Source organism: Mirounga angustirostris, unplaced genomic scaffold (assembly GCF_029215605.1).
Source record: "Mirounga angustirostris isolate CCGP_5_RB_7025 unplaced genomic scaffold, mMirAng1.0.hap1 SCAF_5, whole genome shotgun sequence".
NCBI classification, from domain to species: domain Eukaryota; kingdom Metazoa; phylum Chordata; class Mammalia; order Carnivora; family Phocidae; genus Mirounga; species Mirounga angustirostris.
Window position 1 is genome coordinate 113,879,739 of NW_026991713.1, and position 14,222 is coordinate 113,893,960.

Genomic DNA, 14,222 nt, shown 5'->3' on the forward strand with positions numbered 1-14,222 from the left:
CAGCCAGCAGGGAGCCCGATGTGGGACTCGATCCCAGGATCCCGGGATCATGACCTGAGCCGAAGGCAGACGCCTAACGACTAAGCCACCCAGGCGCCCCTATTTTAAGATTTTTTTATTTGCTTGACAGAGAGAGAGAGAATGCACAAGCAAGGGGAGTGGCAGGCAGAGGGAGAGGGAGAAGCAGGCTCCCCACCGAGCAGGGAGCCTGATGTGGGACTCGATCCCAGGACCCCGGGACCATGACCTGAGCCGAAGGCAGATGCTTAATGACTGAGCCATCTAGGCTCCCCTGTATTACATTATCTTTTAAAGATTACAGTAATTGTCCTTAGTATTCCTATTCATGTAATTTTGTGGCCAGAGGTTGTTTTTTTGGTTTTGGGGGGGTTTTTTTGGATTTTATTCATTTGACAGACAGAGACATAGCGAGAGAGGAAACACAAGCAGGGGGAGTGGGAGAGGGAAAAGCAGACTCCCGCTGAACAGGGAGCCCGATGCGGGGTTCGATCCCAGGACCCTGGGACCATGACCTGAGCCAAAGGCAGTTTTTCAGAAGTGGGCGCCTGACGACTGAGCCACCCAGGTCCCTGTGGCAAGAAGTTGTTGATTCAGAATTGGTTCCCCGGTGGAGTATTCTCATATAATTGAATGTGCGGAGAGTATCATTCATAGACTTAAAAGTATATAAATGATAGTAAATATACAAACTCTTAGGCCATTCTGAGTAGAACTAATCATTCCTTGATGATTTTAGATATTCAGTGCCTTTGACAGAATCATGCATAGCTATGGTTTTGTTAGGGACTTTGAAGTATCTGGTTGCATTAAGTCAATATTTGTTTCGATTCTGGGGAAAGACTTTATTTATAATTGAAAAATAAACTATTAATCTATCATAGATTATTACTTTTAGATTATAAAGTTCTAAATGACAAAAGCCATGGTTCCTGTACCAACAGTGTCATTGACACATATTGTGTGCTCAGTAAGTATATATTTGTGAATAAACAGTTGAATAAATAGATGAATGCCATTGATGAACTTCTTCAGAAGAAGCAGATCTTTAGTTTATGGAAAGTAGATTTTCAATATTGCCTAGGTATGGAGTCTTCTTATTTTAAAAAATGTGTGTTAGATCCATAAATTATTATTTATAATTATAGCTAGAAATGGAATAATAGTAGATTCATTTGCTGTCATATTACTTGGAAACACTTAAATATTACCTTCACCACATATTGTAAAACACACGTTTTGAAGGCACATATCCTGGATTTGAATTCTGGGTCTACTCCTGACCAGCTGTATGGGCTTGGGGAAGTTAATTATTTCTGTGCCTCATTTTCTTCCTGTGTAAAATACCTAATATAATTACCCATGTTTATAAGATTGTTGTGAGGCTTAAAATACTTTTAAGATGTGTAAGGGGTTCATCATAATGCATAGTAGTTGTACAGTAAATCCTCAAAACACTAGTATCATGATTATTAAAAATGGGTTTCTTTCATATAAGAACCTAACTTGCACTTTCCCAATAGATTTTAGAGCCAATAAAAGCTTGTTTTTATTGAAAATGACAACAAAAAATGTGGTATATTTCTTCGTATCAAATAATGCCAGTAACATTATGCTTTTCCTTTGCTTTATGTCCATTTGATCTAAATTTAATGCTTAGTATTATTAATAATATTGTTTAGATATGATTTAGATATTCTTGGTATTTTAAGTATTTAATACTTGCCTGAAAAGAATTGTCTTTTTTTAGACCTGCAAAGAAAACATCTCATGAAAAGAAAGAGGTAAAAATATATGCATAATTCTATTTCATTTATTTTTTTTAATTTTGGCTTTATTATATTACTTTGATAAATAATATTTATTAGAAATATTATTCCACGGTAAAAAATTACTTTAGGAAGGGCATAGTGAAAACATAGAAAATCTTCCTTTGTTGTATAGACATTTATTGTGAAAAAGTTTTTCAGAAGTGGGCGCCTGGGTGGCTCAGTCATTAAGCGTCTGCCTTCGGCTCAGGTCATGATCCCAGAGTCCTCGGATCGAGCCCCACATTAGGCTCCCTGCTCCGCGGGAAGCCTGTTTCTCCCTCTCCCACTCCCCCTGCTTGTGTTCGCTCTCTGGCTGTCTTTCTCTCTGTCAAATAAATAAAACCTTAAAAAAAAGAAAAAAGTTTTTCAGAAGTACTAATTATTGATAAAGGTCGTTTTGATAAAAATCAGTTCTTTTAAAAAGTACCCATGTTTTTGCTCTTATAAAAAGATGGGTATTTATCATCTCTCTACACTTAGTATATTGTATGAATATTTGGGGGACATTTTGAAATAGTATTTTTTATTTGTAGGTCAAAAAGCAAATTAATTTTATGGATGACCTTGACTTAACGGAGTCATCTGGAACAGCTTCAGAGGATTCCAAGTTGCCTTGCTCTAAGTATATGAGTTGCAAGTCGCTATTTGTACAAGTTGGCCAGGATCGTAAAGGTAGGACCATTGTATAAGTAGAAAGCCTTTGTATGTATATTACTGTAGTAATATGTGCCCATCTTGTATAGTGCTGTACCACACAACACTCATGAGCTACTCATCTCAGAAATATGTTTTATATGAGAATAGAGAACTGTTGAATACTCTCAGCCAAAGGGCTATAATTTCCACTCTATGTTTTGTCATGGGAATGGCACACGTGATGTGTTGTTAACTGCGCTTCTGTTCTGTGCCTTCACCCAAGGTCAGGTTACCATTATTTTTCTCCTAGAATACTGAAATAACCTCAGGACTGTTTTCCCTGTCATTCCACCTCCCAGAATCTTGGTCTACACTGCAACCATAGTTATCATAATCTTTAAAAATTCATGTTTCATCACGTTACCCCCTTGCTTAAAGCTTCGCTATTACTTCTCATTGCTCTAAGGTGAAAGACCACAGTACTCTAGCTTCATCTTGTATTGTTTCATATCCTTCTTTTTTTTTTAATTTTTTATTTATTTGGCAGAGAGAGACCCAGTGAGAGAGGGAACACAAGCAGGGAGAGTGAGAGAGGGAGAAGCAGGCTCCCCGCGGAGCAGGGAGCCGGATGCAGGGCTCGATCCGAGGACCCAGGGATCATGACCTGAGCCGAAGGCAGATGCTTAATGACTGAGCCACCCAGGCGCCCATGTTTCATATCCTTCTTTCCATCTGTGTCTCAGCCACTGTTTTAGATGTTTTTTCCTATAATAGAGCATTTTCCCCCCCAACAGCTTTAGTTAGGTAAACTGCACATATATGAAGTGTATAATTTGATAGTTTTGACATATGTATATGCATATGAAACCATAACCATAATTCAGGCAGTTAACATATCTATCACCCATAAGTCTCATGTCTCTTTATATTCCCTTGTTACAAAACTGCCAAATTGTTTTCTAAAGTAGTACCATTTTCCATTCCCACCAGCAGTGTATGAAAGTTCTAATTTCTCCCTGTATATTCATGAACACTTAGTATTGTCAGTTTTTTAAATCTTAGCCATTCTGATGGGTATGTAATATATATATATCATTATGTTTTTTTTAATCATTATGGTTTTATTTTCTATTTTATTTTAATTTTTTATTGTTATGTTAATCCCCATACATTACATCATTAGTTTTAGATGTAGTGTTCCATGATTCATTGTTTGTGCAAAACACCGTGCTCCATGCAGAAGGTGCCCTCCTCAATACCCATCACCAGGCTAACCCATCCTCCCACCCCCCTCCCCTCTAGAACCCTCAGTTTGTTTTTCAGAGTCCATCGTCTCTCATGGTTCATCTACCCCTCCGATTTTCCCCCCTTCATTCTTCCCCTCCTATCTTCTTTTTTTTTTTTCTAAACATATATTGCATTATTTGTTTCATAGGTACAGATCTGAGATTCAACAGTCTTGCACAATTCACAGCGCTTACCAGAGCACCTACCCTCCCCGTGTCCATCACCCAGTCAGCCCATCCCTCCCCCACACCCCCCACTCCAGCAACCCTCAGTTTGTTTCCTGAGATTAAGAATTCCTCATATCAGTAAGGTCATATGATACATGTCTTTCTCTGACTGACTTATTTCGCTCAGCATAATACCCTCCAGTTCCATCCACGTCGTTGCAAATGGCAAGATCTCATTCCTTTTGATGGCTGCATAATATTCCATTGTATATATATACCACATCTTCTTTAGCCATTCATCTGTCGATGGACATCTTGGCTCTTTCCACAGTTTGGCTATTGTGGACATTGCTGCTATAAACATCGGGGTCCACGTACCCTTTCAGATCCCTACTTTTGTATCTTTGGGGTGTATACCCAGCAGTGCAATAGCTGGATTTATTATTTTCAAAATAAATTCTCTATTTTCAACTTACATCTTTTTATTTATTTATTTATTATTTATTTATTTATTTTATTTTATTTATTTATTAACATCTTTTATTTTCAACTTACATCTATTTTCAACTTACATCTCTAGGAATGCATCCATTTTCAACTTTCTGAGGAACCTCCATACTGTTTTCCAGAGCGACTGCACCAGCTTGCATTCCCACCAGCAGTGTAGGAGGGTTCCCCTTTCTCCACATCCCCGCCAACATCTGTCGTTTCCTGACTTGTTAATTTTAGCCATTCTGACTGGTGTGAGGTGGTATCTCATTGAGATTTGGATTTGGATTTCCCTGATGCCGAGCGATATTGAGCACTTTTTCATGTGTCTGTTGGCCATTTGGATGTCTTCTTTGGAAAAATGTCTGTTCATGTCTTCTGCCTATTTCTTGATTGGATTCTTTGTTCTTTGGGTGTTGAGTTTGATGAGTCCTTTATAGATTTTGGATACTAGCCCTTTATCTGATAAGTCATTTGCAAATATCTTCTCCCATTCGGTCAGTTGTCTTTTGGTTTTGTTGACTGTTTCCTTTGCTTTGCAAAAATTTTTTATCTTGATGAAGTCCCAATAGTTCATATTTGCCCTTCCTTCCCTTGCCTTTGGCGATGTTTCTAGGAAGAAGTTGCTTCGGCTGAGGTCGAAGAGGTTGCTGCCTGTGTTCTCCTTGAGGATTTTGATGGACTCCTGTCTCACATTGAGGTCTTTCAACCATTTGGAGTCTATTTTTGTGTGTGGTGTAAGGAAATGATCCAGTTTCATTCTTCTGCATGTGGCTGTCCAAGTTTCCCAACACCATTTGTTGAAGAGACTGTCTTTTTTCCATTGGACATTCTTTCCTGCTTTGTTGAAGATTAGTTGACCATAGAGTTGAGGGTCCATTTCTGGGCTCTCCACTCTGTTCCATTGATCTATGTGCCTGTTTTTGTGCCAGTACCATACTGTCTTGATGATGACAGCTTTGTAATAGAGCTGGAAGTCCGGAATTGTGATGCCACCAGCTTTGCTTTTCTTTTTCAACATTCCTCTGGCTCTTTGGGGTCTTTTCTGGTTCCATACAAATTTTAGGATGATTTGTTCCATTTCTTTGAAAAAAGTGGATGGTATTTTGATGGGGATTGCATTGAATGTGTAGATTGCTCTAGGTAGCATTGACATCTTCACAATATTTGTTCTTCCAATCCATGAGCATGGAACATTTGTCCATTTCTTTGTGTCTTCCTCAATTTCTTTCATGAGTATTTGATAGTTTTCTGAGTACCGATCCGATGCCTCTTTGGTTAGATTTATTCCTAGTTATCTTATGGTTTTGGGTGCAGTTGTAAATGGGATCGATTCCTTAATTTGTCTTTCTTCTGTCTTGTTGTTGGTGTATAGGAATGCCACTGATTTCTGTGCATTGATTTTATTTCCTGCCACTTTACTGAACTCCTGTATGAGTTCTAGCAGTTTTGGGGTGGAGTCTTTGGGGTTTTCCACATAAAGTATCCTATCATCTGCAAAGAGTGAGAGTTTGACTTTTTCTCTGCCGATTTGGATGCCTTTGATTTCTTTTTGTTGTCTGATTGCTGTGGCTAGGACTTCCAATACTATGTTGAATAGCAGTGGTGATAGTGGACATCCCTGCCGTGTTCCTGACCTTAGGGGAAAAGCTCTCAGGTTTTCCCCATTGAGAATGATATTCGCTGTAGGTTTTTCATAGATGGCTTTTATGATATTGAGGTATGTACCTTCAATGCCTCTACTCTGAAGAGTTTTGATCAAGGAAGGATGCTGTACTTTGTCAAATGCTTTTTCTGCATCTATTGAGAGGATCATATGATTTTTGTTCTTTCTTTTGTTAATGTATTGTATCACGTTGATTGATTTGCGGATGTTGAACCAACCTTGCAGCCCAGGGATAAATCCCAGTTGGTCGTGGTGAATAATCCTTTTAATGTACTGTTGGATCCTATTGGCTAGTATTTTGGTGAGAATTTTTGCATCCATGTTCATCAGGGATATTGGTCTGTAATTCTCCTTTTTGATGGGGTCTTTGTCTGGTTTTGGGATCAAGGTAATGCTGGCCTCATAAAACGAGTTTGGAAGTTTTCCTTCCATTTCTATTTTTTGGAACAGTTTCAGAAGAAAAGGTATTAATTCTTCTTGAAATGTTTGGTAGAATTCCCCTGGGAAGCCATCTGGCCCTGGGCTTTTGTTTTTTGGGAGATTTTTGATGACTGCTTCAATTTCCTTAGTGGTTGTAGGTCTGTTCAGGTTTTCTGTTTCTTCCTGGTTCAGTTTTGGTAGTTGATACATCTCTAGGAATGCCTCCATTTCTTCCAGGTTATCTAATTTGCTGGCATAGAGTTGCTCATAATATGTTCTTATAATTGTTTATATTTCTTTGATGTTGGTTGTGATCTCTCCTCTCTCATTCCTAATTTTCTTGATTTCTCTTTTCTTTTTGCTAAGTCTGGCCAGGGATTAATCAATCTTGTTAATTCTTTCAAAGAACCAGCTCCTTGTTTCGTTGATCTGTCTACTGTTCTTTTAGTTTCTATTTCATTGATTTCTGCTCTGATCTTTATTATTTCTCTTCTCCTGCTGGGTTTAGGCTTTATTTGCTATTCCTTCTCCAGCTCCTTTAGGTGTAGGGTTAGGTTGTGTACTTGAGACCTTTCTTGTTTCTTGAGAAAGGCTTGTATTGCTATATACTTTCCTCGTAGGACTGCCTTTGCTACATCCCAAAGATTTTGAATCGTTGTGTTTTCATTTTCATTGGTTTCCATGAATTTTTTAAATTCTTCTTTAATTTCCTGGTTGACCCATTCATTCTTCAGTAGGATGCTCTTTAGCCTCCATATATTTGAGTTCTTTCCAACTTTCCTCTTGTGATTGAGTTCTAGTTTCAAAGCATTGTGGTCTGAAAATAGGCAGGGAATGATCCCAATCTTTTAGTACCGGTTGAGACCTGATTTATGACCTAGGATGTGATCAATTCTGGAGAATGTTCCATGGGCACTAGAGAAGAATGTGTATTCCGTTGCTTTGGGATGGAATGTTCTGAATAGGTCTGTGAAGTCCATTGGGTCCAGTGTGTCATTTAAAGTCTTTATTTCCTTGTTGATATTTTGCTTAGACGATCTGTCCATTTCAGTGAGGGGGGTGTTAAAGTCCCCCACTATTATTGTATTGTTGTCGATGTGTTTCTTTGCTTTTGTTATTAATTGCCTTATATAATTGGCTGCTCCCATGTTAGGGGCATAGATATTTACAATTGTTAGATCTTCTTGTTGGATAGACCCTTTAAGTACGATATAGTGTCCTTCCTCATCTCTTATTACAGTCTTTGGTTTAAAATGTAATTTGTCTGATATAAGGATTGCCACCCCAGCTTTCTTTTGGTGTCCATTAGCATGGTAAATGGTTTTCCACCCCCTCACTTTCAATCTGGGGGTGTCTTTGGGTCTAAAATGAGTCTCTTGCCGACAGCATATCGATGGGTCTTGTTTTTTATTCCAATCTCATATCCTGTATCTTTTGATTGGGGCATTTAGCCCATTTACATTCAGGGTAACTATTGAAAGATAGGAATTTAGTGCCATTGTATTGCCTGTAAGGTGACTGTTACTGTATATTGTCTGTGTTCTTTTCTGGTCTATGTTGCTTTTAGGCTCTCTCTTTGCTTAGAGGACCCCTTTCAAGATTTCTTGTAGAGCTGGTTTCGTGTTTGCAAATTCCTTTAGTTTTTGTTTGTCCTGGAAGCTTTTTATCTCTCCTTCTATTTTCAGTGACAACCTAGCTGGATATAGTATTCTTGGCTGCATATTTTTCTCATTTAGTGCTCGGAATATATCCTGCCAGTCCTTTCTGGCCTGCCAGGTCTCTGTGGATAGGTCTGTTGCCAATCTAATGTTTCTACCATTGTAGGTTACAGATCTCTTCTTCCCAGCTGCCTTCAGGATTTTCTCTTTGTCTCTGAGACTCGTAAGTTTTACTATTAGATGTTGGGGTGTTGACCTATTTTTATTGATTTTGAGAGGGGTTCTCTGTGCTTCCTGGATTTTGATGCCTGTTTCCTTCCCCAAATTAGGGAAGTTCTCTGCTATAAGTTGCTCCATTATACCTTCTGCCCCTCTGTCTCTTTCTTCTTCTTCCGGGATCCCAATTATTCTAATGTTGTTTCATCTTATGGTATCGCTTATTTCTCGAATTCTGCCCTCGTGATCCAGTAGTTGTTTCTCTCTCTTTTTCTCAGCTTCTTTATTTTCCATCATTTGGTCTTCTGTATCACTGATTCTCTCTTCTGCCTCATTTATCCTAGCAGTTAGCGCCCCCATATTTGATTGCACCTCATTAATAGCCTTTTTGATTTCTACTTGGTTAGATTTTAGTTCTTTTACTTCTCCAGAAAGCGTTTCTCTAATAACTTCTATGCTTTTTTCAAGCCCAGGTAGTATCTTTAAGGTGATGATTCTGAACTCTAGATCTGACATGGTACTAATGTCCGTATTGAGTAGGTCCCTGGCACTCGGTACTACTTCTTGTTCTTTTTGTTGAGGTGATTTTTTCCGTCTTGCCATTTTGTGCAGTGGAGAATAGATTAATGAGAGAACAAAATGCTAGCAGGGTAACAACGTCCCCAGAAAATATACTCTAAACAAATCAGAAAAGACCTGAAGCACTGGGAAAAGAAAGGGAAAGAGAGAAAAAAGAAAAGGAAAGAAAAGAAAAAGATAAAGATAAAAACAAACAAAAACAAAACAAAACAAAAACAGAATGTGATCAAATATGATCAGGCTGGTATATAGATCAGTGCCACACACTAGATTTTGGGTGTATTTTGGTCTGTTAAAAGAAAGTTCCTCCCAAAATTCTAAAGAAAGAAAAACTTATATATGTACAAAAATAAGGGTTGATATATTGAAGGGATGGAATATGACTGTAAAGATGGAAATTATAAAAAATTTTATAAAAGGAATTGATAAGTTGTTTGAAAAAAGAAAGAAGAGGATTTTTTAAAAAAAGAAAAAAAAGGGAGAGAATGTGATCAGGCAGGGGAGTAAAAAAAAACCATACACTAGAGATTTAGGGTGTATTTTGATCTGTTAGAAGAAACTATCTCAAAATTTTAAGGAGAGAACAACTTATATATATATATATGCCAAAAATACAGGTAACTACTATGAAGGGATAGAATATGACTCTAAAAATGAAAAATAAAAATGTTTTTTAAAAAAGGGATTGATAAGATGTTGGTTGAAAAAGGGAAAAAGAAAAATTCAAAAAAAAAAAAAACAGTTAAAAAAAATAATTACCTTTGAAAGACTAAAGAATCATGGTAAAAAACTCATGAATTCTATGTGCAGTATTCCCCTAGTGCAGGAGTTCTGCCATTCTCATTGATCGGTAAACTTGGTCTTGGCTGGCTGTTCTCGCTGATCTTCTGGGGGAGGGGCCTGTTGCCGTGGTTCCCAAATGTCTTTGCCAGAGGCGGAATTGCCCCGCCCTTTCCCCCGTCTGGGCTAAGTAATCTGCTCGGGTTTGCTCTCTGGAGCTTTTTTTCCCTTCAAGCTTTCCATACTGCTTTGGAGGCGGAGAGTGAAAATGGCGGCCTCCCAATCTCCGCCCCGGAGGAGCCGAGAACTCGGGGCCCCACTCCTCAGTGCACCACCAGAGAAAAGTAGTCCGTTACTCCCGTCTCCCCGGTCTCCGGCCACATTCCATGCTCACCCGGCCTCTGACCGCGCGTTTGTATCCCTGGCACCCGACTCGGTGTGGAGTCTCCAAACCCAGCAGATCCCTGCGGTGCACTCCCGTGCCGCTCCTCCCAGGGAAGGAAGGTGAGTCTCCCCAGATCTGCCTCTTGTTGGGTCTCTGCTGGAGGAGCAGTGGCCCGACTGTGCCACGGATCATGGTTTATAGCAACCCCGAGCTGAGAGCCCACGCCTCGGCTCCAACTCTGCAGCCGGCTTCCCGCTCCGATACCTGGGAGCTCTGCCGCACTCAGGGACCCCCGGTCTTTCTGTGACCCTGAGGGTCCTGAGACCACACTGTCCCACGAGGGTTCCACCCCCCACTTAGCCACCAGAGTGATGTCCCTCAGCGGAGCAGACTTCTAAAAGTTCCGATTTTATGCTCCGTGGTTCTATCACTTGCCAGAAGTGGCCCACGGAGGCCCCTCCCCCGCCATCTATCCTCCCGAATATCGCCTCGGATTCACTTCTCCGCACGTCCTACCTTCCAGAAAGTGGTCGCTTTTCTGTTCAGAGAGTTGTTGCTATTCTTTTCTTCGATCTCCTGTTGAGTTTGTAGGTGTTCAGAATGGTTTGATCCCTATCCAGCTGAATTCCTAAGAGCAGATGAAATCCAGGTCTCCTACTCCTCCGCCATCTTGCCTACTTTACCCATTACGGTTTTAATATACATTTCCCTAATAACTGATAATGTTGATCATATTTTCATGTGCTTATTTGGCATTTGTGTATCTGCTTTGAACTATCCAAATCCTTTGTCATTTTAAAAATTAGGTTGTTTTCTTACTTGTTTTGAGAATTCTTTCTATATTCTAGATATAGTTCCTTTATCATGTATATATATATTTTAAGATTTTATTAATTTGACAGAGAGACACTAGAGAGGGAACACAAGCAGGGGGAGTGGGAGAGGGAGAAGCAGACTCTCCGCTGAGCAGGAAGCCCAATGTGGGGCTCGATCCCAGGACCCCAGGATAATGACCTGAGCCGAAGGCAGATGCTTAACAACTGAGCCACCCAGGCGTCCCTCACCTATATTTTTTTGTAAAGATTTTCTCCCAATCTGTGACTTTTCATTCTCTCAACAGTGTCTTTTGAAGAGCAGTTTTTCTTTTTGATGAAATCCAGTTTATCCATTTGTTCTTCTATGCATTTTTTGCTTTCGGTGTTCCTATCTAAGAAAGCTTTGCCTAGCACAAAGTCAGAGGTTTTCTCTCATGCTTTCTTTTAGAAGTTTCGTAGTTTAAAAACAAAGTTTTATAGTTTTAGGTCTTACATTTAGATCTGTGATCCATGTGATCCATGTCATCCATTTTGTATTTTTTTTTTAAGATTTTATTTATTTATTTGACAGAGAGAGAGAAAGCATGAGCAGGGGCAGTGGCAGGCTGAGGGAGAGGGAGAAGCAGGCTCCCGCTGAGCAGAGAGCTGGACATGGGGCTTGATCCCAGGACCCTGGGATCATGACCTGAGCCAAGGCAGTCACTCAACCGAGACCCCCAGGCGCCTCCATTTTGTATTCTTTTTTTTTTTTACTTATGATGCATAGCATGGGTCCAGGTTCATTCTTTCTGCATATGGATATCCAGTTCCAGCACCATTTGTTGAAAAGGCTATATTTTCTCCACTTCATGCCATTGTGTCTTTGTCAGGATCAGTTGACCATATGTGTGGGGGTTTATTTATGGACTCTATTCTGTCCCATTGAATTCTTTGGCCTTCTTGATGTAAGTATCATGCTGTTTTAATTACTACCAGTTTATGATAATTTTTGAAATCAGGTAGTTAGTGTTAGTCCTCCAGTTTTGTTCTTTTTCAGGTTTCTTTTGCTATTCTATTCTAGATCCTTTCTGTTTCCAGAACATGAATTGTATTTATTTTATTTATTTATGTTTTCCACATGAATTTTAGAGTCAGCTTGTCATTTCCTAAAAAAAAAAAACACCATTCTGGTGGTCTTCTGGAGATCAGGTTTGGATTATGTTGAATCTACAGACTAATTTTAACAATATTGAATTTTTCAACCCCAAACAGAGTATCTCTCTCCAATTATATAAATCTTCTTTAATTTTCTTGGTAATATTTTGTAGTTTTTAGTGTATAGGTCTTTTTATCCTTTATGATATTACCTGTGGTTATTTTTTATTTTGCAATGCAGTTTCAATTTTTTAATTAATTAAAATTAATTTTAATTCTTAAATTTTAATTTTTTATTGCTAATATGTAGAAATACAGTAGATTTTTGTATAATGATTCTCTCTTCTCCAAACTTGATGAGTTCATTTATTAGTTCTAGTAGCTTTTTAAAAAATTCTGTCAGATTTTCTACATAACCAAAGGTTATCAAACTTTAACTGCTCTTTTACTAATTTCTTAAGGTGGAGCCAAAGGTCATCAATTTAAGACTTTTCTTCTTTTTTAAAATATACATTCAGTGCTGTAAATGCTCATATGAGTGCTAGTATAGCAGGGTTTCAGAAATTCTAACATGTTATGTGTATTCAGTTCAGAATACTTTCTAATTTCTTTTTTCAGTCCTTCTTTGACCCAGGGGTTATTTAAAGATTTTATTTATTTGAGAGAGAGAGAGAGACAGAGAGAGCATGAGCTGGAGGGGAAGCAGCCTTCCCTCTGAGCAGGGAGCCAAATGTGGGGCTTGATCCCAGGACCCTGAGATCATGACCTGAGCTGAAGGCAGACGCTTCATCAACTGAGCCACCCAGGTGCCCTGACCTAGGGGTTATTCAGATGTGTGTTAATTAGTTTGTGGTCGCAGAGCACACTTTCATGACTTCAGTCCTTTTGACTGACTCCTTTTATTACAATTTATTTTATGACCCAAAATATAGTCTCTTTTGGTAAGTGTTCCATGGATACTTGAGAAGAATGGTGGTGTTCCAGTCTACTATACCCTTGCTGATTTTCTGCCTATTGAAATCTCAGACTATAACTGTGAATTTGCCTGTTTCTCTAGTTCTCTAATTCTCTAATTCTATCAATTTTTGCTTTCTGTATTTTTGAACCTATTAATAGATGCATAAACATTTAGGTTTGTTATGCTTCTTTTAATTGACCCTTCTATCATTATAAAATGACCTTATTTATTGCTGCTAGTGTTTTTTGCTTTGAAATCTATTTTGTCTGGTATTAATATAGCCACTCAGGCTCAGCCTTCTTTTGTCAAGTTGTTAGTGTGGTCTGTCATATTTCTGGCCTTTTAAAAAATGTGTGTCTCTACACTTAAAGCGTATTTTTTAATAGGTGGCATATAGTTGGGTCTTCCTTTTTCATCCATTTTGACAGTCTGCCTTTTAATTGAGGCTTTTAGACCATTTTCATTTAATGTGATTATTGAGGTCGTTGATTTGAATCTGTCATCGTGTTGTTTGACTTCCATTTGTCCTTTCTGCTTTTTGCTCCTATTCTCTTCCTTTTCTGCTGTCTTTTAAATTAATCAAGTAATTTTTATGATTTAGTTTTATTTATGTGAGTATGTATATGTATGTATTTTGCTTACTCTAGCTATAACTCTTTAGTTGTGCTATTTTAGTGATTAGGGTTTAAAGTATATGACTTAAGCATCACAGTCCACCTTTGAGTAATGTTATGCCCCATCATAGTAGTTTAAGAAAACTATAATAGCTTACTTCCATTTCTTCTCTCCTAGCCAGATTCTTCTGGATCTGTGGTATTATAGTTTTCATTACTTAGAAAGGTTTTGGTCATTTTTTCTTTTCTTTTTTAAAGATTTTATTCATTTATTTGAGAGAAGGAGAGTGAGAGTGCACGAGAGGGGATGGGGCAGGGCAGAGGGAGAAGCAGACTCCCCAGTAAGCAGGGAGTCTGACACGGGACTCGATCCCAGGACCCTGAGATCATGACCTGAGCTGATGGCAGACACTTAACTGACTGAGCCACCCAGGCACCCCTAAAATATCTTTTATATTGAAGTCATTCAATATATATTTGTTTAAAGTATGAGTGAGTGAATGTGAAAGCACACAGTCCTTTATATGCAAAAAGTACTCACATATTTTATTTCTTTTTTTTTAAAGATTTAATTAAATTACTTGAGAGA

The 14,222-nt window shown here is 38.6% G+C and overlaps 1 protein-coding gene across 1 annotated transcript in view; it reads left to right on the top strand.

Annotated features, from left to right (window-relative positions):
- The window catches only part of LOC135364298 (ankyrin repeat domain-containing protein 26-like), a 362,531-nt gene that overhangs the window by 61,283 nt on the left and 287,026 nt on the right, over positions 1–14,222 (top strand). Inside the window, 2 exon segments of the mRNA XM_064590297.1 lie at positions 1,769–1,802; positions 2,363–2,501. Of these exon segments, the coding sequence (XP_064446367.1) occupies positions 1,769–1,802; positions 2,363–2,501 (173 nt within the window).